The sequence below is a fragment of the Leptopilina boulardi genome, unplaced genomic scaffold (genome assembly GCF_019393585.1).
Source record: "Leptopilina boulardi isolate dan_hultmark-lab unplaced genomic scaffold, ZJU_Lbou_2.1 LbouV2_214, whole genome shotgun sequence".
Classification (NCBI taxonomy): domain Eukaryota; kingdom Metazoa; phylum Arthropoda; class Insecta; order Hymenoptera; family Figitidae; genus Leptopilina; species Leptopilina boulardi.
Genome location: NW_026137768.1, coordinates 5,455,926 through 5,480,455, shown reverse-complemented (window position 1 = coordinate 5,480,455; position 24,530 = coordinate 5,455,926). Strand labels below are relative to the sequence as shown.

Genomic DNA, 24,530 nt, shown 5'->3' with positions numbered 1-24,530 from the left:
ATAATCTTATAATTTCAGAAAATTCAAATTTTTTAAGTACTCTGAAAATGTTTTTGCCTTTGAAATTTTAACTAATTAAATATTTAAATTCTAAAAATCGATAATTTTCATAACAATTAAGAATTGACATTATTATTTTATTATAGGAAGTGACAAATTACTTCCAGTCGACAATTATTATTATAGAGCCTCATTATTTCGAGTGCTAATAGTTTCTTTACAAAAAAAAAAAAATTATATCCGAAACTTTGTAAAAGTCACGTGCACTTTAAACACAAAAATGTATTTAAAAATATTTCTAAAATTCTACGGATTAGCCACATAGAATTATTATATTATTCTCGTTTTTTTTTCTATTTATAAACAATTTATGTCCTATTTTTAATTTTTGTACGCTTTTACATAAAATTTCTTAAAAAAATCTATTACAATAGATATAATAATTATGATTGAAATAATATTAACATTATTTTCATTAAAATTGCAAGCAAATTGTCTAATAAAAAATAAACTAATACAAAAATAAAGATACTCTGGTTGTAAACATTAACAAAAATGTACGTGTCGACTATTTCACAGTATTGATTAAAAAAAAAAAATCGAAAAGTTTTCTATGTCATGACTTTTATCACTTTTTTGCGATTTATTTTATTGCAGTATTGTAGCTATATGGACTAGATATTTATTAACGAATTTGCCAGAAATTTTCTTTTTCAATATTGACAATTACAATTTCAATCGATTAATTATAATCTTAAAAAATTTTTACTATCTATTTAATTGTTAAAAACTTTAATTTCAAAATTATTTTTAGAAAATTATCTGGCAATATCTTTCGTCAAAATATTTTATTTAAAATTCATAATTTAAAAATTTTGTTTAAAATTGAAAACTATATTAAATTAGTTTTTTAAATATACTTCTTTTAAATAAGTCTTTAATATTGCTGTAAAAAAAATTTCTGAATTCTATTTTTACTGAAAAATTAATTTTCATTTTCAAAAAGCGAAGAATTTTAATCTATAATTAAAAAAAAGATAAGAGTCTTGAAAAAGTAAAGAAGATTTTTTGATTTTCAAATTCAATAAATGAATTTTACATCTTCTTTTTCTTTTCTTTTATCACATATTATTATATCTTGCTGAAGAAGAACAAAAAAAAAAAATTAAAAATAGTACTCTATGCTATACGAATTTAGGCCTTATTTAAAATTTTCTTCTTTGAAAGCTAAATCTATTGCACAGCCTACGTCGTTTACGATAAAAGCTGGTTTACACAAACCTTCCTCAACTGGCAAAAAATCCCTCGGACAATGATCAATTATGAAATCGGAATCTCGTTTATGAACTCCAGTTTCAACTAAAATACTGATGCAAGCCTTTGCACTAGGTCCCGTGATATTTTTTCCTAATAGGCTTTCGAGAGTTCGTGTTTTCGTTCCTTTTCCTTTTGTATAGCGCGCCAAATACTTGTCATATAAATTAGCACCGAATACGTCTGTGTTAATATTGTCACTGGAATAGAGAAATTTTTCAAATTCTTTTTATTTCGTTTCTTCAAAGTATTTTTCAAAAATTAAAGAATTATTCATTAATTTTAAATTTATATAACTCTTTCAAAATTAGAAATTAAACATTCTTAAAAAAAATTTGTCAAATTCGACAGGTTTTTTTAATTTATTTATTACCAATTAAAATTGAATCCAAAATTTTTCCTTTATCATTTTTTTAAAGTAATTTTGTTTTAAAAAAAAATTTTTAAAACTGCATAATAAATAGGAAATACTAATTAATTATTTAAAAAATTCAATTCAATTTTTTAATTATTAAAAAATAATTTAGGAAACTGTACTAATTTCATTTTTAAATAAATTAATTTTATATTTTAACATAACATTTTCTTAAATTCGGAATAGGAATATTTTTTTTTGTTGAAAAAAGTGCTTTTAATTTGTAAGATCAATGGAATATTAAGTTCATGTTTTATTTATAATTTCTTTAATTTGTGTTCAAAATGTAATTTTTTTTTATTTGTTTCTTAAAACCAAAAGTAGAAGAATATTCTTTTCTCGAAACATTAAAAAATCATTAAGATAATGTGAATTCAAACTTATCTTAAATCATTTAAAAATTACACAAAAATATATATTTAAAAATAATGTTTCACAATTTTTCAAAATATTACAAAATAAATTTATCTAAAAATGTAGAATATTGTTAAAGAGAAAATTAAATTTAAAGTATCTGAAAACCATAAAATAAAAATATTTTTTACAGCACAATTTTTTTTTTGATTATTTATTTTAAAAAAAGATTTTAATTTTGCAAAAGAAATTGATTAGAAATATTTTAGAATTTTATTTTAATGAATAAGAATTTAAATAGTTAAAAATTATAAATTATTTTGCAATTATTGATAAAAAAATTTGAAAAAAACATTTTGTTAAATTTTATAGTTTTCTGTCTTAGAAAATAATTTGTTTTCTAATCATTGATCATAAAATCGTGAAAATAATTTTTAAAAAAAAGTGATTTTGTTCTCACTTACCCTATGGCATAAATAGTATCTACATTATGTCTAATTCCAATTGTCTCTGCATGATCGAGAATTTTATGATTTGCATGATAATAAGTTATTTCACTAGGCTTTCCAACGAGTGCTGTGTAAACCATATCTTTTCCCGTGACTTTTTTATATAAATTTTCCAAACATAGCAAAAATGCTCCATGTCCATAACGTGGAATTGGCGCTTCAGAAACCCACAATAAATCCATATTACACGCCAATACGGGAATATGTGGATATGGAATTGCCGGTGGCATTGATGCTGGTTTTCCATTTGTCATTAAAAGATCAACCATTAATTGCAATGGTGTTTCCCATGTTATTGGCTCGCTAAGAAGAAGTAGGCCTTCTATCGTTGGAAAATTTGAATCAATAGGACCACTTGTTGCCACACGTTTATCTTTATTTACATAATCTAAATTTGGATAATTTCTCACTAATTCATCTATTGTTACTGTTTTCATGAAACCTAATTCTTTAGCAATTTCACGAATTTTTCCCTGTCCCGATATTAAAACTTGTTTATCACGAAACTGATGAAACATTTGTAATGGTGAATGTGCCATTATCACTTGATCCTCGGACACTTCGATTCCAGTCCATTTTGTTAAATCGGCTGCCTTTTCACTGCGTAAGGCATTACCGCTGTTTGTCACAAAAACAGTGGGTACACGAAATTTCCCATCGGGACCTTTGAGACGACTAAAGGATTCACGAACTGGTGGCAGGACATTTTTTCCTCGAACAATCACGCCATCAATGTCAAAGAGAAGGCCAAATTTTGATTTGTTACTCAAATGCTAAAAAAAAGGAAACAAATTTCAAATCGAAATATAAAAACAAAGTCTTTTTACATTGTTTTTCTTTATTCAAAATAAAATTCGATTTCTCATATTAAAAAAACTATTGTTTCAATTTTCATGACATAAAATTTTTTTAAAAAGCATAAATATAAGTCACATGATATTGTACTTGGTCTTGTCAAAGTCAAAGTAAAAATACATTTGCCTTGTAGCTATATAGAAGGTACAAGGGTATTTATATTTTTATCCTGTTCGACAACTCTATTTGCGAACACAAAAATATAGAAAATAGGAAACAAAAAAATTGACATATCCATTGTATTGTTTATAACATTTTTTAATGACATTTAAAAATCATTAATTTATTCTTTTTTTAAACTGTATAAGAATCTGTCAAAAAAAAAGATGAGAATCAATTTAAAGAAATTTGGAAATTTATGACTTGACATAGTCTTGTCATTTGATTAAATGCTTTATTAAAGATACTGTACTTTGAACAGTGAGACAGAGAATTTGACGGGGGAGTTGATTACTATATTTAACTGGTAATGAAATAAACAATGCTTAAATTTCACACCAATTTTGTAAGGAGAAACAGTATATAAATATTAAAAATGTTAAATTCAACTTACTTTGACTCCAAAAAATCGTTTTAAGTCCGGTCGTTTTAGAATTTGTAGAATCGCCATATCGTAATAGGCGAGGAGATAATTAGAAAATTTTCGAAAATGGAACTTAAAAATAATGTTTTGATATATATATATTCACAAGTCACACATAATGTGATTCAATTTTATATATTAAGGTTATATCGGACACATTACCACACGCACATACATACAAGAAGAATGTGTACAATTAAAAAATTATTTAATTTTCCCCCAGAGGGCACTTTTAAAATTTGTTTACACGCCTACCAAGAAAATAAAATATTTCATAATTATATTTAAACTGTTAATTTACACCAAATTTTTATATCAAAACATTGATAAACTTTATTGGTATTAAAAAAAAGAATTATATTATTTAATATTTAATTGCTTTTGAGAAGAAATATTTTTTTTTCATAATATTGGCTTAACTGGAAAAACAGCTCGAAATTCAAAATTTAACATGATTTTTAAGCTTTTAATCCATGATTTATTAATATATAAATGTTATTAACCTTGAAAAGTTAATAAAATACAAAATTAATGAACCATTTTGTTTTATTTATGTTCAAAATAAAACTTTATACATTTGTTTTACAACCCGGGTCTTAAGTTTTGATACCTACGGTACTGGTAACGTGTTTGTCCAAAATGAAACAAACGGATATGCAATTTATAAAGTAACTTCCGTTTCCCATAGCGGAAAACTTGAATAAAACTTTATTCCTGCAAAAAATAAAATAAAGTAATTGTTTTTACTTATCACCAGATTATTAAAATTAATAATTATTTATTATTAAATACATTGCTATAGTATTTAAATTATATTTTGTATATTGTATATTTTGATTTTTCAGTTTTCCGTTGGCACCACTGTCTTGCAAATTGAGGTCGTCGTCAGGTGATTAAAAATCATGAAATTGTGAATAATTGTCGAGAAAATTATTCTAATTCTCTTTTATAAATGGAAATAAGTATTAGAAAAACAAAATTCTTTTGAAAAATAAGTAATTATCAACGTGTGATATTCAGGTAATGCTGTCATGAAAATATACTTATCTTGAGGTTAGGTTTTTTCAATCATCATCACAATTATATTTTATTAAAAGTAGAACAAATGAAAAAATGACATTATTGTACAAGTGTATAATTAACAACACAATAATTCAGAATTCTAATCGAATATGTTTGAGTTCATCATGCCTTTTTCGCTCGATTCATCTTTCACGAAGAAAATGTACGTGGCCAAGTTTACGACATTACACGACCAATACAATAAAAACAAAAGTTATTGAAAATACAACAAAAAATATTAATAAAAAACGTGATTCTGAATTAAAAAAATTATTCGCTTTAGCGGTACCAGAAAAATGGAGACTTGCAAGTGCTGTGGCTTTTTTACTTGTATCATCAAGTGTAACAATGGTTGTACCTTTTTGTTTAGGAAAGATTATTGACCTTATTTATTCACCCGATAGGGAAAAAACAAAAGAAAATTTAAACCGCGTGTGTCTTACATTATTGGGTGTATTTATTATTGGTGCAATATGTAATTTTAGTCGTATTTATCTTATGTCAACATCGGGACATAGAATTACACGTAGTTTAAGAAAAAAAGTCTATTCGGCAATTATTCGTCAAGAAACGGCAATGTTTGATAAAGTTAGCACTGGCGAACTTGTTGGAAGATTGGCAGGTAATTTATTTTTTAAATTAGAACGAAAATTATGTTTTTAAAATTTTGAATATCATTAATATTTGATAATTTTCAGATTTTAAAAATTAATATACAATTATTTTTACATTTTGAAATAAAATTCTTGACGAAATGATTTATTTATAATAATTTTCATGAATTTATAAAAAAAAATCAATTTAAAATCTTTTTAAATTAAAAATCGTCTAAAATTCAATTATTTTTAAAAATCTTGTAATTTCTTTAAAAATTAATTATTTAAAATTAAATAATTAATGAAATTGAAATTCTATTTTAATTCTATTCTATTTGTATTATTTTTAGGTGATGCTCAATTAGTGAGTTCATCGATAACCAGTAATGTTTCGGACGGATTGCGATCAACAATAATGACGACAGTGGGAATATCAATGATGGTTTATGTATCGCCTCAATTATCATTGGTTGGTTTACTTGTAATTCCTCCAGTTGCTGGATTAGCAATTGTCTACAATGGTTTTGTAAAAAAAAATTCTAAAGATGTACAGGACAATTTAGCATCATTGAGCACAACGGCTGAGGAGAAAATCAGTAACATTAGAACAGTGAAGGCATTTGCTCAAGAAGTTAATGAAATTGAAAAATACAATCGAAAATTACAGGATTTATTAACACTTTGCTATAAGGAAAGTTTATACAGAGGATTATTTTTTGGAATGACAAATTTTTCCGGCAATATAATTATTCTTTCAGTTCTTTATTATGGTGGTTTTATGCTGTCAGATGCACGAATTACTGTTGGTAGCCTTAGTGCTTTTTTGATTTACGCCGGTTATGTTGGATTTTCCATAAGTGGAGTTTCGAGCTTTTACTCGGAACTTAATAAAGCACTTGGAGCGAGTACACGACTTTTTGAATTAATTGAACGTCGTCCAACAATTCCAATTGAAGGTGGAAAAATTCTCAATTCTGATTTATCCGGTGATGTGAGATTTGAAAATATTAGCTTTGCTTATCCAACGAGAAAAGATTCTTGGATTTTGAATGATTTTAATTTACATCTACCAAAATCATCGATAACGGCAGTTGTTGGTCCATCTGGTTCGGGAAAATCGACTTTGGCTTTATTACTCCTCAGACTTTATGATCCAAATAAAGGTTCTATTTTAATGGATGGCCATGATCTTAGGGATCTTGATCCCATTTGGGTCAAGTCTTTTCTCTCAGTTGTACCACAGGAACCAACACTTTTTAATGAGACTATTCGTGAAAATATTATTTATGGGACAAAGGATGTTACTGAAAATGATGTGCTGGAAGCTTCGAAAATTTCAAATGTTTTCGAATTTGTAAATAGATTGCCAAAAGGCCTGGATACTCTTGTTGGAGAAAGAGGTATCACTCTCAGTGGAGGTCAACGTCAAAGGGTTGCTATTGCGAGAGCTTTAATTAAGGTATATATTTCATATTTTCAGCAATTAAATTTTATTGAAATGATTAAAGAGTAATAAAATAATTTTTTGATTCCTGAGATCAAATTATTTATAAAACTTTAATTATCATTATATTCAAAAATCGAATTTAAAAATGATTTATATTCTAATACTTCGTTCATGAGGAAGCAAAATTACCGTCATGTTTGTTTTCACTGATAAAATTTTCTGAACAATACAGTTTTTTTAAGAAATAATTAATAACATTTTCTATCTCACTTAAGATAATTACATTACATAATTTGTGAAAGAATATTTATAATAATCTCTTGTGTAATTTTGTTTAGAAAAATTTTATGCTCGTGTATTCATTAAATATTAGAATTTTTTTTTAATTTACTATTTCTATTTTCAAAATAAGCTGATAGAAAATGCAAATTATAATAAATAACAGTATAAATATAATAACTATAAAAAATATTTTAAAAGTCAAGCGTCTTCTTGACTTTCTTTTTTTAAAAATGAAATTTTTTTTAAGAACATAAAATAATATTCATTTTTATAAAGTTTAAAGAAGACTGCGATACAGTTTTGATTATCGCAGAAATTGCTGGTAGGTTAATTTTAGCTATTATTGAAGGTGAATAAATTTACCTTCTTTGCAAACATTCTTATCGTTGTTATTAACATTAATCAAATAAACTTGTCATTTTTTTTTCTCTAAACTTTTTAGCTACTTTAAAATATTTAAAAATTACATAAAAATATAATTATATAGCTGTAAATTTTTTGATCTTTTATTTACAATTATTATTATAATTGTGACTAATATTATTATTATTACTATTATAATTAATAATTAATAATTAATAATTAAAAACTTGAAATTCAATTCTTGTCTATAATTTCTTATAAATTCTTCATCAATAGAAATTATCGAAAATTTCAATTAAAAATTACTTGAAGTTTAATTTTTTTCAAAAATCTGAATTGTCAATCTTTGAAAATTCAATTCCTTTTAAAAAAATGTTATCTAAAATTATGTGATATATTATTTTCAAATTTCAAATTAAAACTAAAATTGTTGGCAGAAATTAAAAAAAAAACTACAGCAGTTTAAATTTGCAGAATATTTATTTCAAATGTAAAAAATCGTTTGCAATTTAATTATTTAATTCAAAAATCTGTAAAATTTAATTATTGTCTAAAAATTTTTTTGACCATTAAAACTGTGCGAAAATTTTTAAATTTAAATAAATTACTTAAATCAGACTTCAAAAAAATTCTAAAAATGGTACTTTATTGATTTATAAAATAAAATATTTATAAATTTCTAATCTATATACCAATATAAATTTAATTGTCATTAATTTAATAAATTTTGTTCGATTCTAGAATCCGAGGATTTTGATATTGGACGAGGCAACAAGTGCCTTAGATGCGGAAAGTGAACATTTGGTGCAAGAAGCATTAGAGCGAGCATCTCGGGGTAGAACAGTATTGACGATAGCGCACAGGCTCAGTACAATAAAAAATGCTGACCAGATAGCCGTCTTAGATCAAGGTCGAATTATTGAAACTGGAACGTACAACGAACTGATAGCACTTGAGGAAGGATTTTTCAAAAAATTGATCAAGCATCAGACGTTCAGTTAGTTTTAGCATCATTCACACACATTTGTCTGGGAGGCTCGCGAGCAGATAACGTTGACTACTGAATAATCTGTGTTGTATAAAACTGGACTTTGCCCTCTGACGCACAACCGGTCCGCCTACGTTTGCATTTTTCTTTTTTTTTTTTTTTTTTTTTGCAAACAGAAAGTATTTGAGAAAAATCAAAATGTGAACCTCTGCTCGAAAGGCGGAGCCTTGTAATAATTTAATTGCAATGTCCATTGGTATTTAAAATTAAAGCAAAAAATAAGTTTGGCGCCTAACGATGAAGGGGGGAGAATCTCTCGTAAAAGTCAGTGACATCGACTACTTATGAACTTTCCCCCTCTAGCAGCATACAAAGTGATTCTCAAATCGAGGAGCGTTAAACTTGTTTTATTTGCATTTATCTCGAAAAACCGTTTGAAAAACCGGCTTTTGAGAAATTAAAACTGAATTTTATTTTTTAAATCAAAGGGTAAAATCGATAATTTATATAAAAATCGAGATAAAAAATTGTCATCTCATACTTTCTCTCATCCCTCTTTTACTTTTTTTTTCCTCCCTCTCTTTCTTTCGCTTTATTCTTTCTGGATCTCCTTTTGAAAATCTCATTCTACGAGCGGGAAATCGAGTTTTACGCTAAACTTTGGACTTTGATTGAGATTATTACGCGAGTTAAGATCTTTCTGATAATACTGAAGCCCGGTGCGTGCAATTTGTTATTTCTCACACAAGTATTTAATGTTGATTAGTACATGTGTGCATGTTTATGAGATACTACGAGTTGCAGCGCTTCACCAGTGTGTTCGAATTCGTTGAGGAATACAGACGCAAATTTATAATTGTATATACGTGTAAGTCTACTGTGTGATAGTTATTATTATTATTATTATTTTTTTTTTTTTTGGAAGAGGTATAATAAAACATTTATCTACATAAACTTTTCATTTATTCTGTGTACTTAATAAGTGAGTGAAAAGTTATCTCTTTTTTTTTTCTTTGAATTCTTTTGCTTTTTGTTTATATTATTTTTGTTATTTTACATTTATTTCAAAAAAAAAATCGGGCTATGTCTTTACTTCGTACAATTGTCACGCGTAATGTTAAATTGACCAATCAATTTAAAAAACAATGCTTGAAGAAATATAGTTCGGCAGTCTTGAAAAGCCCGCTTGGACAAATCCAAATTCCGGATCAATCTTTCACTGATTTTGTTTTCTCCAATTCCACGGCATGGGAAAATAAACCTTCCCTGGTAATGAAATTTATTATTTTCTTTTATTTCTTCTATTTTGCTTCTAATTTTCTATTCTTGAACTCTATAATTTTCTTTTCTAACATTTCAATTTCTCCTTCTTTAATAAATTTATTTTTCTGTTAATTTTATTTTTGAACTTAATTTTTAAATTTTATTTTATATATTTAATTTTGTTAATTCTAATATAAAATTTTAAGTTTTTCATTTTTCAAACACGTTGCTTCCGTTCCAAAATGAAAGTGAATTTCAAAGGATTTGAAATTCCATTGGTTCCAAAGTTCAAAGGCACATTCAATATTATGACGTTTGTGATAATAAATAACATTAAATTCATATGTGAATGTCGTTACAAATTTGTATCATGAAAATTCAATTGAAAGTAAATTAAACATCATTTAAATAATAATGCCGTTTTGTTTAGAATCGTAAATTGAAATTCAATAAGAAATAAGAAATTTATTAAGATTGTTTATATCAATTATTGAGAATAAAATCGATAAAAATATCTAAAAGTAAATGTTTACAGTAGAATAAAAAAAAAATTTTTTTTAATACTAGAGAATTTAATGTAAATAATTAATCTAATAATAATTTTTAATTTAGAAATTACATAAATTGTTATTTTTTTGTGTTTTATTTATTTAAATTCTTTTTTTAATAAATAATTTAATACAAATAATAAAATAAATATTATTTTTTAATTTAATAGATTAAATTAATTAATTTTGTAATTTAATAATTTTACTTTTCAAATTGATTTTTTATGCCTTATTTGATTTGTAATAATTTTTCCCCATTATATTATTAAATAAATAATAAATTAGACATTTCATCAGTATTTTCTTTTAAATGGTAATTTAATTACCGCTAAATTGTAATTTAATTTTTATTTCCTAAATTAATTTTAATTTAATTTAATTTTAATTTGCCAATGAATTATTTAATTATTATTAAGTCGCTACTGATGACAAATAAATTTTCTATGGAAATACCAAAAAACAACCTAAATTTGCATATAGGTAAATTTATCATTTCCTCCAAATTAAAGTTATAAAATGTGAAATACAAAATTTATTCAAGTTTTAATTAATATTTTATTTACGTTGCATTTAATAGTAATTTTTAAAAATAACATCAATTTTTTGAAGTTAAAAAAATAAATTACACTTTAATAAGCAAAAATTTCTTAATTATAAATAAAAAATTTAAACAACTTTCATTGAGGAACTCATTTTGAATTATTACATAATTTTAATCTCGCATTCCATATAATGATAAAAATAATTATTAATTTTTGACCTGGGATCGAAAAGATTTTTGCGATTATAAATTTTATGATAATGTGAGGATGTAAAATGAAATTTTTGTTATCTAGACATGTGGTCTCACCGGAAGAACATACACGTATAATTTAGCGAAAAAGCTAAATTTTCTAACAGCTCAAGCACTTTTGGAAAAAGTTGGATTGAAACAAGGTGATAAAATTGGATTACTTTTGCCAAACATACCCGAGTATTTAATAGCCGTTCATGGAAGTTTAAAAGCAGGATTAATTGTCACATTTGCCAATCCATTATACACAGCTGAAGAAGTTGCAAGACAATTTAAAAATGCTGGTGTCCGATGTATTATGACAGTACCTCAACTTCTTGAAACAGCCCTTAATGTTGCCAAGGAATTGAATAATTATACATATACTATTAATATTGGCGGAGGCAACCAAGATGATAAAAAGTAAGTGAATATTTTCTTCTGTCTCTAGAAAGAGAAAAAGATAAGATTTATAATTAAAGGCATTAATTATCAATTATTTCGACATTACAATTCTCGTCTTCTTGATTAATTATCGTGAATCATTTTTATGCATTTCTCTTATCAACACTTTTTGCATACTTGTCTCAGTCGCAGTGATTACATAAAATCTGTCTACTGATTTTTACAATGTAAATTGGATTTTCCCTAAGGTCATTTCTGATTACAAAAAGAAAAGCGGAATTTCAAAGCAATTTTTCAAAAACAGAATTTGCATATAACCTTTTGACAAATAAATTTTCCCCCAGACAATAGTGAAATAAAATTAGTTTTAGAATTTGTAATTTTTAAATTACAAATTCAAGGTAAAATGAAATTTTAATCATTTCTTTTTTCAGAGTTTTGGGTTTGGAAACTATTCTCAAAGAAAAATACAGCGTCAAATTGCCCGAAATAAATAATAATGATGTTGCAGTTTTGCCATACAGTTCAGGAACAACTGGTTTGCCAAAAGGTGTAATGCTTACGCATAAAAATTTAATTTCCAATCTTTTGCAATGCAATAATCCAGCATGTGTAAATAACATTCCAACAACTGAAACAACACAGGAAGTAACATTATCAGTTTTGCCATTTTTCCATATTTATGGATTCAATGGAATATTGAATTTTCTTTGTTATCTTGGTGGACACGTTGTCACATTGCCAAGATTCACCGTCGAGGATTATGTCAAATGTTTAGAAAAATATCGTCCAGATTCCATTTTTGTTGTTCCGTCGTTATTATTATTTTTAATAACTCATCCAGAAGTAACGCGTGATCATTTATCATCAATAACAAAAGTGATTTGCGGCGCTGCTCCTGCAACTAAAAGTCTTCTTGATAAATTCAAAGAGAAAATTGGCCGAGACAATTGTTTATTGTCTCAAGGTATTTCTTTTTAATTAATTAATTAATTATATTATTAAATTAAATTTTGAAAATAAAAATTTTTTTTTGTAGGCTACGGAATGACAGAAACGAGTCCAGCGACAATTTATACTCCAAAAACAATGCCAGAATCGAAAACAGGAAGTTGTGGACAGCTTCTTCCATCAACGGAAGCTAGATTAATAGATCTTTTCTCTGGAAAAGACATAGTTACACCAGAAACACCGGGCGAATTACTTGTTAGAGGACCACAAGTTATGAAAGGATATTTAAATGATTCTGCATCAACAAAAGATATTTTGGATTCTGATGGTTGGCTTCATACGGGCGATGTTGTTTATTTTGACAAAGATGAATATTTTTATGTTGTTGATCGCACGAAGGAACTTATCAAAGTTAAAGGAAATCAGGTATGTAAAACAGTTATCTATAATTAAAGTAACAAAACAAAAATCAATAAATTATTCATTGATTTTGTTTTGGAATTATTAGTTTGCATTTAAATTAAAATAACTAATCATTAAATTTAGCTGGCTGTGAAAGTAAATTTTTTCATTTTTTAAAAATCGATTTAGGTAACAAATTGAAAAAGGTAAGATTTTATTTTGTTATTTCTTAAAGTTCAAAGTTTTCGATTAATACTATTATTAATTATTATTTTACGATAATGGTTTAATTTGAAACATCAAATTGAAAGATAAAGCTGAATCATTGTACGCGATAAACGTCGGTTCGTTCCGAGGCAGATATAATTTTTTTTTTTTTTGTAATTAGTTGAATTTTAATTGAATGAGGAATAATGATTAACACGATTATTGTAGATTAAAATTCAAAAAAAAAAAAAAAAATTGGTATCATTTCCATGACTTTCATATTTATGAAAATTTTTATTTTTCAAATTATGCACATTTAAAAATTGACCTTTTAAATTAATTAACAAATATAATTACAATAAATTAAAAGATTAAAAAAATTTTATTAACAAAACTGAGTAGTAAAAATAATTTTGAAAATTTAATTTTTTTTTATCAATTTCTCAAGATTATCAATGTTAAGATTATTTTTCATGTCCTCGTTATGTTTCTTAATTAAATCGATAAATCGTTTCAAGAAAATGCTTTTAGAATGAGGAATTTTATATCTATTAAAGTAGATCAAACTAATTAGAGTTAAATTTAATCAATAATATTATTATTTCAAATGTGGAATAAATTAAATCATTTCCAAGACAATTCGAGGATTTTTTTTTTTTTTGGTAATGACAAGATTTTCTATTGTTAATTATCTTTGTGTATTTTACTATAAAATAATATACACAGTGACCTTAAATAATTAATATAATTACTGGTTTACAATCTCCGTTAATTTTTAAATTAAATGTCTCACCTCTTAATCTTTATTCTTCACTTGGTAGATCTGCGTCTTAACTTGTAAATTAAATACAATTTGTTTTTTACGTATAGATAAAAGCTTAACATGTGTGAAAAAGTGTGCTTTTCTGGCATCACAAATTTATGAAAATAATTACATATTATTCCAATTTTACTAACAAAAGACAATTAAATTTAAAAAAAAAATATATTTATATATAATTGACACTACCGCGCCTCTTTGAGAAAGAGAAAAAAAAAATTCAGACACAAAAAAAAATAAACACAAAACAGAGAATACAATTATTCTTCTTTACGTTAATTTAAATGCTCTATTTTCATCCTATCACAAATTTTCTGAAACATTTAACTTTGAAAAGGTAATAGTTTACATATTTGTTATCTTTAGTTCGCAAGATTCTTTTATATATATATATATATTTATATATAAATTTTATTTATGCGTCTAAATGTTGATATTTGAATATTTACAAAATGAGTACATACATTTTTCCGTATTTCCTTCGGGTTAAAGATCAATCAACATTGATTTGATAACAATTTGAAAATACTGAAGACATTACAAATTATCTTACAAAAATCCAATACATACAAAGTTGTATTAAAAAAAAAAAAACAAAAACAAAAAACGAAAATTGTTCAATCATTAAGAAAAAAAAGAACATTTTTCTTATGTTAGCAATTTTCAGCGGTAATTAAACTCTTTACCTCTTTTAAGTTTTCTAAAAACAATTTTAATTTCTAATTTGCAAAAAAAAAAATAAAAAAAAAAAAAAATACTAATTAAATTGACATTAAACGCACACTGCTTTCTTATTATTTTGTCTGCTAATTAAGCTCTCGTTTTATTTCTTTGGACAGTTTTATTAATTTTGATATGTTAAAAATAAATTTACAAAGAACAGTAAAGTGCACTTGTTACACAATGCTTTTAAGAAAGTCAATATTTCACTACAAATTTTTTTTTTCAATTACAAACATAATTTTAATGCATTATTATTCTACATGTTGACAAATGAGGTTCAATTTTGAAGGAATGTGAAATGAATTTAAATTTTTGATGCAAAAAAAAAAAAAAAAAAAGAAACCTTAATGTCCAAGTCAGCACGGTAATGATAAACGTAAAAATGAAAGATGTAAATTTTTAATTACCTAGTCAATCTTATATTTCGGAACAGGCAGTGATCTTGATTTTGAAACAATTTGAAGTGTTTCTACATTATCTTCTTGGTAAAATTAAATATTTCTCAGTTTGTCAATTATGGATCATAGAAAACGAACTGGGTTATAAATATTTTTCCCTTTGTTTTGAAAGTTGATTACAATTATAGTTTTTGATCCCTGTATTTACTTTTTACAAGAAAACGTCTAGAAATCGCAAAGAAGAATCACAATTTCTAGCAGTCGTTTGCGCATATTTTTTCTGAAACCTGATAATTTTTCTCATTGTTCCCATAACCGAAATTGAAGAATTTATTAACTTGCAACTTGATGCGTTTCCTCCTCCATTGGTTCATCTTGTAAATTAGTCGTTGCTGTTCCCTCTCCGTCTACTTCCATTGATTCTTCGGATTTTGTCACTTTTTCAGGAATAGTCTCAGCAATTGATGATTCAGGAACTTCTTTTTTCTCATCTGAAATTGAGACGTCAGTCTTTGTTTCTTCGCATGGAACATTTTCTTCTTCTTCTTCTTTTTTCTCAGATGCAATGATATTATCATTATTTTCTAAATTTTCGATAATAGTTGGCTCATTCTTTGGCAAATCCTCAGTTTCAGTTGGCATTGTTTTTGAATCGATTTCTTCAATCGACGTTTCATTGTCACTGCTTTTAACGACAAATTCTTCTTCTTTGGGTTCTTCGACAATTGGAATAGGATCAGGTACAATGGATTTTGTTTCCGATGAATCGTCTTCCGTTGTTTCTTCAATTGTCAAACTGCTGTTTTCCGAATTTTGTGAATCATCATTTGAATCGCATTTCTCGGAAGTTGACTCATCAATTTTCTCTTCTTCATTAATAATTTCGGATTTCTCTTTATTTGGAGTTTCATCATTTGTCTTATCTTCTGTTTCTGTTACTGGATTTGTTGATTCTTCTTTTGTTTCTGCAATTGGTTCTGTTGGTTTTTCTTCTTCTTCTTCATCTTTTTCTTGAACAGGATCCGTATTCATGGAAACTTCTTCATTCTCAACTTCTTTAGAAATTTCTTCCGCTTTATCCTTCGGAATATTGTCTTCTGAAAATGACTCTGAAGAATTGCTATTTGAAGATTGTTCCTGACACGTCGAATTTTCCGGTACAAGATCCTTATCTTCTTTTGAAGAAGTGTTTTCCTCAATTTCAGACGCGGATTTTTGATTTGATGTTCCTTCCGATGTTATCACTGAATTTTCTAATCTTGTGTGCAGGAAATTTTCTATATTTGGAAGAACTGATCCTCGCTCGTTAATATCTGATTTTGCACATGCATCCAATGATTCAGAACTACTTTCAACAGATGGAATTTCGTTGGCCGCTTCTAAATCGGAATCAGTTTGTACCGCAACTTTGGTGTCCTCGTAAGGCTCTGGAGATTTTTCATGAGTAATGAAATCTTTTGCCTGAAAATTAATTATTTTCTTTAGTCAACATTCGCTATTGTTTCAAAAAATATAAAATGTAATTTAATAAAAAAAATTTTAATTATAAATATAAAATAAATAAATAAAAAAAAAAAAAAAACAAGAAAAGTTAAATAAAATCATTCATTAAATGAAAAAAATTAGAAATCTTTTTTAATTTTCAACATTATTTCTTTTAATATTTAAATTAAAAGAATTTAAAAAATTTATGTAAAATATAGCAAAAAGAAAATTTTATTTTTAAAAAGATTTTCGACCTTGAAGTAGGTAAATTACTTTTTTTTGTAAATAATACAAGTTGTTGATTTTGTTTGTTTACCTGTAATTTTTGTTTTAATTAAACTTTTAAATTCCAAATTAATATTATCTGTATTTTAAAAGAGTTTCATTAAAATTATTGAAAATAATTAATTTAGAGAAGAATTTTAGCTAAAAATTTGTTAAATATTAAAAAAAATATATATAAATAAATATAAAATATAATCCGAGACCTGAAAACATTTTTTAAGATAACAAATTTGATAATTTTCCGTTTTAAAAAATAATTTGTTTTCTAATCGTTAATCATAAACATTGTGGACTTCAGCACGATTGAAAATCTATTTCAATTAAAAAAAAAATATTTCTTTAAATATTTAAATTGCAAGAATTTAAAAAATGGTTTATGTAAAATATAGCAAAAAAAATTTCTTACTCAAGGTTTCGACTTTGAAGTAGAATTACTTTTTTTTGTAAACAATACAAGTTAATTTTGTTTATTTACCTGTAATTTTTGTTTAAATTAAATATTTACATTCCGAATTAATAGTACTAAAACAATTAATTAATAGTATTGAAAACAAACTAAAAAAAATTCTGAAATAGACTAATTCAGTAAAGCAAAAATATTAAAAACAAAAGGAAGTTTTCTATAAAATTTTGAGGTTAGATTATTTCAAAAAAGTTTAGTTTCGTAAGTAAATTCTAACTGAAATTAATAATTATTTAAAAATGAGAAAAAAAATCTTGTACATAAATAAAAAAAACGCACCTGAAAGGTCGTTTGGAGTTTTCGATTAGGATCAGCAGGTTCGCTTTCAGGACTATCGATATCCAAACTTGGTTGTGAGCTGGTGTCTTCATTCATAATTGCGTCAGGAACCTCCCTGGCGATGCTTGGTGTCTCATGTACAACCGATGTACCCAAACCTTGTGTACCAAGTCCAATTGAATCCCTGCTCTCGAGACCGTGACCCGAAAATTCTGACGTTGATGGTACAAAGTTTAAGCCAGATTCGCAGGTATTAATTGTTGAATGATCAGCCTTTTCTTGTGAAAGAAGATTTCCTCCATTGGCTACAGGCGAAGTTTTAGGAAAATTGGTTGTAACATCGTCCAACAATCGTGTTTCGGCATCCATAGTTTGTGCCGACATTCCAACTGTCGAAGTGGCACAATCTTTAACCCAGGAATCCATTTCAACGTCGTGTGACTCACCACCTGGTGCATCGTCTTCCATGGAACCGTTAACCATACCATCACCATTTTCATTTCTTCTTATTGTCGAACCTGGTTCCCTTGCCGAAATAACTAGAATATTTTTTTCAATAGCGCGCATAAATTTGTCCACTCGATTATATTCTTTTCGCGATGTGGTTAGAAGTTCACAAATTCGTTGAACAGTAAATGGTGCATTTATAAATGAATCGAGTCGTTCCAGGAGGCTGCTTTTCATTGTGTCATAATTAAATGTTTCAACGTTTGGGCATGGTGCCAAATCAAGACTTGGACAGCTTTCGTAGAAATCAGTCATAACTCGAGTGAGTTTTTCGCGAAAAAGAACCTTGACCAATGACCATTGATAAACGGGGTCGCCGGTCTTTGCAACCCAACAGAGATATTCCTCGAGTTCCCGCGGGATCTCTGTTGGTCGCATTTTCTGAAACTCATCGAGTGCTTGCAACACTTCCTCGGGATTTTCCATAATTACGGTGTTCTTTTGGCGCTCAGCCCGACACAAAATGAGGCAGTTCTCGACGCGCACCTTTTACGAGAACACCAGGATTGAGTTTACAACACCACGACAAAAATATTGTTTAACACCGGGAGACTAACAACCTAAACCAGACAGACAGACAGACACACTAAACATGGCCTAAACAGCCGTCGCTACAGGGGAGTGAAGGGGGATTAACAAGTGCTGCCAACCTTCCAACTTTGAAACTAATCTTCGCTCATTGGCTGAACAAAAGACGCGGGAATTTATTTGTCATTTTAAATTGTATTGAAGTTTCTTTTCAGTTTGAATTTGTTATCTAAAATAGATAAAAAAATTTTGATTTCTAGATTAGGCAATATTATGCAATTCGATTTTTTTTTCTATTTTGTGTTTAATTAATAATTATAAAAATATGAAAAAATATTTTTAAATTGTAATTAAATAGAAATTTTTATTTTTACAGGTATCTCCGACAGAATTGGAATCAATTATTTTAGAAATACCAGGTGTTGCAGATGTGGCCGTTGTTGGTATACCGGATAATTTTGCCGGTGAAGTGCCAAAAGCTTTTGTTGTTAAAAAACCGAACGCTGACTTGAGCGCAGAAATAATACAAAATTTCTTAACACCTAAGGTAATAATTAAATAAAAAATTTTAAATGTTAAAATATGAATTTGCTAAAAAAATTTTTTTTTTTTGCAAAAATTACAGGTAGCGACGTACAAAAAATTAGTGGGAGGCGTTTCCTTTATTGATGCAATTCCCAGGAATCCTGCAGGGAAAATAATACGCAACCAATTAAAAGCTTTAAGCAATTAAGTAATAATCATTAATTGTCAAATCCATTTTTCATTTATATATCATCCCAATCCAAAATAGAGCTACTTTCATTTTTAATTGGTACTGTTAAATGTATTATAATAAAATTGATTTTTTTTTATATTCCATATATTCTGTACTTAATATTATAATTAAATAAAATATATAACATACAATAATAATTATAAGGCTAAATAATAAAATATAATTTAGTAATTACTGGTTTTTTTGTTTTTTACACAAAAATTTTAAAATACCTTTTTTGTTGAATAATTTTTAATTTATGCTTTTTAACTAAAAAAAATTGTTGCCACAGTGTAAAAATGTTTATGAAAATAAAATAAGAATTAAAAACAAATCAATTGTAGAGATTCATTGCAATATATTTTTTTAAATTCTGAACTTTGATTGGACATTTAGCGAGAGCACATAACATTTACATATAGAAACAGTTAAAACGTTAGAATAAGTTTTTCTTTATAATTATATTATGTATATTTATAATATATACTTTCACTTAAATAACCACACTTTAAGTAATACGCAACCAATGCAATATTGTACATTCGAAAGACGCAGAGAACCGAGATGTTTTTCAGTCTTTTGCACGAAACATGGCAAGACGTAGATATCTAGACGCATAATTCTTACAACTAGTTCTCTTTTTTTTTTTTTTAAAAAAAAAAAAAAAAACTTGGATCGACTCACAATAATTCTTGAGAAAAAAAAAATCATTGTGCCTCTATTAATGTGATATTTGGCCTTGATCCGTTTCTTCCGAAGTTACAATGAAAATATATTAAATATATTAAATTTAAATACATTGGTGGGCAATAAAAATAAAAACAACAACAAATAAATAGAAAATGAAAAGAAAAAAATGCAGGGACATAGAAAAATGTTCCTGACAAAATTTTTTTTTCAATTACTCTCGCAAGATATAAAATAACAAATTTGCTTTTTTCTAGCTACAAGTTAAGAGTTAATAAATCTTCGCGAAACAGAAATTTCATGATATGCCATCCAAGAACTATAGTTCCTATTTGAAAAAAGAGGAGGTGTCCTATATTATGCGAAGAATTTGACAAGGCGAACACTCCATTATATATTGCACACGTTTTGCATTTGCATCAACGTCCATTTTTTTTTTTTTTTTTAAGCATTAATAGTTTTTGTTTTGTTTTGAATTCGAGTGTATTAGTGGAATTAGCGAGTCATACATTTAAAAACCCTTTCCCAGGCACATGCTAATGCAAAAAACTTGCATTTTGCGCGTATTTCAAAGACAGTTCTGTTACTTATAAGTCGCTTTACGTATTCTTAAATAACTTACGGAATTATAAAAAGTTTCAAACTGATTCTATGCTCGTATATATGTATGTAATGTATTATATCGAGATGTATGTATAAATCACTGATCATTTGGTGGGATAATGAGTAAATTGCGAAGAGGTAAAGATAATAATCCAGATGGATTTACAATATATACGTTGAAGCTGTAAAATTGAATAAGATTGTCTAACTCGAAACAATGGCGGATTTTAGGGAGAAGTTTCTCTAAACGAACAAAACAAAAAATAAAAATTATTAATGGCAAAATAAAAGAAAAAAAGCCAGAAAAAAAACAATTTTATCTTCTCCCTTACTATATAATGCCTGTTTAAAAAATTTATTTCTTTGTTAATTGAGAGAGAAAAAAAATCTTGATCCGCCCTTGATTCGAAAGAAGGAGAAAAAGTTATAAATAGAGTAACAATTGTACTATCGAAGAACTTAACCAGTATTACTGGTTAAAAAAGATTATAAATTAGTACTATCGAGAACTTAAGCAATTCTATGTGCTATGGTACAAATCAATTGATATCGATGATTAACGTCTGAACGGGGATCATTTTAATTCACCCTAGTACGAGACAGATCTTTATTTTTACTTATAAACTATCCGATAAAGCTATGATTAGTAATGAATTCATGAAATTGAAATTACATTACCGTTTAGCATCGTTTAAAGTTTTTACATGTCGAATAGAGTTTGATTACTTAAACGTCAACCACCATTTTCTTATGAATATCCGTGTTGCCGACAACCTGAAAGGAATTTTTTTTTAATTAGCTATTATTAAATCAGGTCCCTGAAATTCTAAACTAATGAACAAAATTTTTTTAGAATTATTTTTTCAATTTTGCTATAAAAAATTTAAGCCTCGGATCAACTTTAAGGCGCAAAATTTGGTTTAGTTGATTTACATTAAAAAAAGATTTAAAAAGTCGAAAAAGTATAATCCGAGGCCTGAAAATTGCTTTACACATTAATTATAAATAAAATTTTAATTTAATAAATTAAAAGAAGGAAAAATTTCATTCATTTCAAAGTTTAAAACAAGGGACATTTAAAAAATTATAAGTTTACCTACAATGACGTGTTCAGTGCAGTTTCTGTTCACTTTTATTTGTAAAACAGTTGTTCTAAATTATAATTTTATAAAATAATTTATATTTTACAAAATTATATAAAAATGACTGTTAGAAATTAATTAAACTAGTCGCTATTTTTTAATTCACATCATTGTTAATTTAAAATAAATAATTAATTTACCTGAGAATTGATAATTATAATATACTATCTACTATAAATAACTTAATGAAAATCTGTGTTAATTTTACATAATTTTGAAAGTCAAATTTAAAATTCTAAAAAATTACATTAAAATTCATTATTTTAAATTAATAAAAAACAAATATTTCTCATATTAAAATGTAAAAATTATTATATAATTTGAATCTGTTTTTAGAGTCAGTAAAATGTATAAATGTTTCGAATATATTTATTAAAATTTCTTATGAAACTTTTTTCATGAATGTTCAATAACTTTAATGAATCTTAAAATTAACAATTTTTACTAATATAACTTCTGTTAAAAAAACATAAATTGAAGTTTAATTTAATATTGTTGACTAATAAATAAAATAAAAAAAAGAACAATATGAAATATTTTCATACTCACTGAACAAAATTCTTCAAAACTAATTTTTCCATCCTCATCTTTGTCTGCAAATAATATTGTTTTGTCGACAATTTGCTGCAATTGTGTATCCTTTAAATTATTTCCTACCATCATTTTTAATACTTGAAACAATTCGCCATTACTAATGAATCCATCATTATCCATGTCATAAATTCTAAATGCAAATCTTAATTTACTTTCTTTATCACCCTGTAAAAAAAGGAAATATAGAAAATTTAAAATAATATTGAATTTAGATCAAGATTATCGACCTAAAAAGATATAAATTAAAAACAATAAATTACTTTTCATTCAAATGTTTACTTATTCAACAAAAAACTAACACAACAATGAATTTATTGTCTCGCAAATCTTTGTTGACACAGAATAAATATTTGATATTTCAACAAAAGCAACGTTCGATAAGGAGTGAATTATTTACTTTTTAAAATAAGTAACTACATTTGAATATTATAATTTTTGTTATGCAAGAAAATTCTAATTTCTTGTTTTGTAGAAAAATTGTAAATAAATTATTTTTGTTTATCAATTTTTATTAATTATAAATAATAATTACTAACCTTTACACTAAATTGTGAAACACCACGAATAAACTCTTTAAAATCTACTTCTCCATTGCCATCTGCATCAAATATATCTATGACACGTTGCACCAAAGGATTTTGTTGCAATTCTGGTAGAGACATAAATTCTTCGGTACTGAGAGCACCACTGTTGTCAAGATCTAATTTTCGAAATCGTTTGCCCAATCTTTTGATTTCATCGGCATCGACTATAATGATAAATATTTTTTTTTAATTTTCTCAAATTTAATATAAAAAAAAAAAATTGAATCTTGAATAAATTTCAAGAAAAATTTAATTAATCATATTATCTTACATTTCCCAAATTTTAACTGTCTAATAATGATAATTTTCCATTAACATATGTTTTTATTTGAACCTTAACTTTATCTATTAATAAATCTGTTGAAATCTATTTTATACCAAAATTCAGAAAAATTAATTCTCACATTATGAAAAGAAATAAAAAATTATTTCAATAAATTTCTAATTTATTAAGTTAATATTAATTTAAGATTGTTGACGAAACGTAACAGCAAAACATGAACACCAATAAATTGTCTCTTAACAATGGAAGAATTACGACGTGTCATGTTGAATAAATGAATGTATTAACACTACTAATAACTTCTCAGGAATAGAGTCTCCTACAACAATAATTTCTAAATATAAATACCCTAAGAAATCCTATTTAGAAAATAGTAATAAGGCTATTCAACATACATATTTGGAAATCAATACTTGCGAGAAAAAATATAATCAAAATAGATTTCTACCTAAATACTATGCCACTGTTTATAGATTTTAATGGGTAAAATTTTTCAGGTCAAGTAAATAGATCGAGTTTTCTTTTTTGAAAAAAATGTCATATATAAATATCACGAATAGGTTATTTATGTTTTGAGTTTGAATAAATTAACAAATAAAAACTTACAGTTTGAGCATAACTCCATGGGTAGAGAGCTTTCGTTACCCTGAAAATAAAATAAATTACCGATATTATAGACATGAATAGTAAAAGGAAAAGTTTTTTTTTTTTTTCATCAAAACAGAAACAAACTACGAATTGTTTTCATTCCATACAGGGCATTAGAAATAGTTATTTTTGTATGAACATGAAGTATAAAGAATCATTAATCATTAGAATTAACGTTGAATAATATACTTATTTACCATGTTTAAATAGATTTCACCGTTCCTGCGAGAAATTCGAGGATAATGTCAAAATCTAAGATCAAAATTGATCAGCAGGTATCTTATGGCAGACTGCCAAAGCGCTTGCGTTCTAATAAATGGCAAATCTACCATTTAATTGGAGTAAATTTTGGACACAATACCAAAAGAATTAACATTGAGATCAAAAGAAAAACCAATCGTATCTTGTTTTCATGTATTCTGATTGGT

At 26.2% G+C, this 24,530-nt stretch overlaps 5 protein-coding genes across 5 annotated transcripts; 2 read left to right on the top strand and 3 right to left on the bottom strand.

Annotated features, from left to right (window-relative positions):
* Positions 1-188: 188 nt before the first annotated feature.
* Positions 189-4,215, bottom strand: LOC127279295 (haloacid dehalogenase-like hydrolase domain-containing 5). The gene is made up of 3 exons (XM_051301574.1): positions 4,001-4,215; positions 2,548-3,365; positions 189-1,514 (listed from the first exon to the last, which is right to left on the bottom strand). The coding sequence occupies exons 1-3, from the start codon at positions 4,055-4,057 to the stop codon at positions 1,202-1,204; spliced, it is 1,188 nt and encodes a 395-aa protein (XP_051157531.1). The 5' UTR covers positions 4,058-4,215; the 3' UTR covers positions 189-1,201.
* Positions 4,216-4,711: 496 nt separating this feature from the next.
* On the top strand, positions 4,712-9,722 carry LOC127279290 (ATP-binding cassette sub-family B member 10, mitochondrial-like). The gene is made up of 4 exons (XM_051301565.1): positions 4,712-4,763; positions 4,876-5,714; positions 6,039-7,147; positions 8,522-9,722. Exons 2-4 carry the CDS (start codon positions 5,144-5,146, stop codon positions 8,780-8,782), a joined length of 1,941 nt encoding a protein of 646 aa, XP_051157522.1. The 5' UTR covers positions 4,712-4,763; positions 4,876-5,143; the 3' UTR covers positions 8,783-9,722.
* LOC127279291 (uncharacterized) lies at positions 8,883-21,124 on the top strand. Its single transcript, XM_051301566.1, has 6 exons — positions 8,883-10,037; positions 11,416-11,774; positions 12,191-12,723; positions 12,796-13,133; positions 19,181-19,351; positions 19,430-21,124. Exons 1-6 carry the CDS (start codon positions 9,852-9,854, stop codon positions 19,535-19,537), a joined length of 1,695 nt encoding a protein of 564 aa, XP_051157523.1. The 5' UTR covers positions 8,883-9,851; the 3' UTR covers positions 19,538-21,124.
* Positions 14,958-19,088, bottom strand: LOC127279289 (serine/threonine-protein phosphatase 4 regulatory subunit 2-like). Its single transcript, XM_051301562.1, has 2 exons — positions 17,770-19,088; positions 14,958-16,718 (listed from the first exon to the last, which is right to left on the bottom strand). Exons 1-2 carry the CDS (start codon positions 18,700-18,702, stop codon positions 15,591-15,593), a joined length of 2,061 nt encoding a protein of 686 aa, XP_051157519.1. The 5' UTR covers positions 18,703-19,088; the 3' UTR covers positions 14,958-15,590.
* LOC127279299 (calcineurin subunit B type 2) lies at positions 19,900-24,442 on the bottom strand. The gene is made up of 5 exons (XM_051301580.1): positions 24,300-24,442; positions 24,061-24,100; positions 23,124-23,335; positions 22,543-22,752; positions 19,900-21,625 (listed from the first exon to the last, which is right to left on the bottom strand). Exons 1-5 carry the CDS (start codon positions 24,300-24,302, stop codon positions 21,578-21,580), a joined length of 513 nt encoding a protein of 170 aa, XP_051157537.1. The 5' UTR covers positions 24,303-24,442; the 3' UTR covers positions 19,900-21,577.
* Between the last annotated feature and the right edge of the window lie 88 nt (positions 24,443-24,530).

What these genes read in the sequence shown, in the direction of transcription:
- LOC127279291 (XM_051301566.1), top strand. Translation starts at nt 9,852, where the DNA reads ATGTCTTTACTTCGTACAATTGTCACGCGTAATGTTAAATTGACCAAT. An exon ending in GGCAACCAAGATGATAAAAA is followed by an intron (nt 11,775 to 12,190) that starts GTAAGTGAATAT and finishes TTCTTTTTTCAG; the next exon opens with AGTTTTGGGTTTGGAAACTA. An exon ending in CAATTGTTTATTGTCTCAAG is followed by an intron (nt 12,724 to 12,795) that starts GTATTTCTTTTT and finishes TTTTTTTTGTAG; the next exon opens with GCTACGGAATGACAGAAACG.
- LOC127279295 (XM_051301574.1), bottom strand. Translation starts at nt 4,057, where the DNA reads ATGGCGATTCTACAAATTCTAAAACGACCGGACTTAAAACGATTTTTT. An exon ending in AACGATTTTTTGGAGTCAAA is followed by an intron (nt 3,366 to 4,000) that starts GTAAGTTGAATT and finishes CCTTTTTTTTAG; the next exon opens with CATTTGAGTAACAAATCAAA. An exon ending in GATACTATTTATGCCATAGG is followed by an intron (nt 1,515 to 2,547) that starts GTAAGTGAGAAC and finishes TCTCTATTCCAG; the next exon opens with TGACAATATTAACACAGACG.
- LOC127279290 (XM_051301565.1), top strand. Translation starts at nt 5,144, where the DNA reads ATGACATTATTGTACAAGTGTATAATTAACAACACAATAATTCAGAAT. An exon ending in ACTTGTTGGAAGATTGGCAG is followed by an intron (nt 5,715 to 6,038) that starts GTAATTTATTTT and finishes TATTATTTTTAG; the next exon opens with GTGATGCTCAATTAGTGAGT. An exon ending in TTGCGAGAGCTTTAATTAAG is followed by an intron (nt 7,148 to 8,521) that starts GTATATATTTCA and finishes GTTCGATTCTAG; the next exon opens with AATCCGAGGATTTTGATATT.
- LOC127279299 (XM_051301580.1), bottom strand. An exon ending in TTTCACAATTTAGTGTAAAG is followed by an intron (nt 22,753 to 23,123) that starts GTTAGTAATTAT and finishes CTTTTTTTACAG; the next exon opens with GGTGATAAAGAAAGTAAATT. An exon ending in GTTTTGAAGAATTTTGTTCA is followed by an intron (nt 21,626 to 22,542) that starts GTGAGTATGAAA and finishes AATTCCTTTCAG; the next exon opens with GTTGTCGGCAACACGGATAT.
- LOC127279289 (XM_051301562.1), bottom strand. Translation starts at nt 18,702, where the DNA reads ATGGAAAATCCCGAGGAAGTGTTGCAAGCACTCGATGAGTTTCAGAAA. An exon ending in AACTCCAAACGACCTTTCAG is followed by an intron (nt 16,719 to 17,769) that starts GTGCGTTTTTTT and finishes ATTAATTTTCAG; the next exon opens with GCAAAAGATTTCATTACTCA.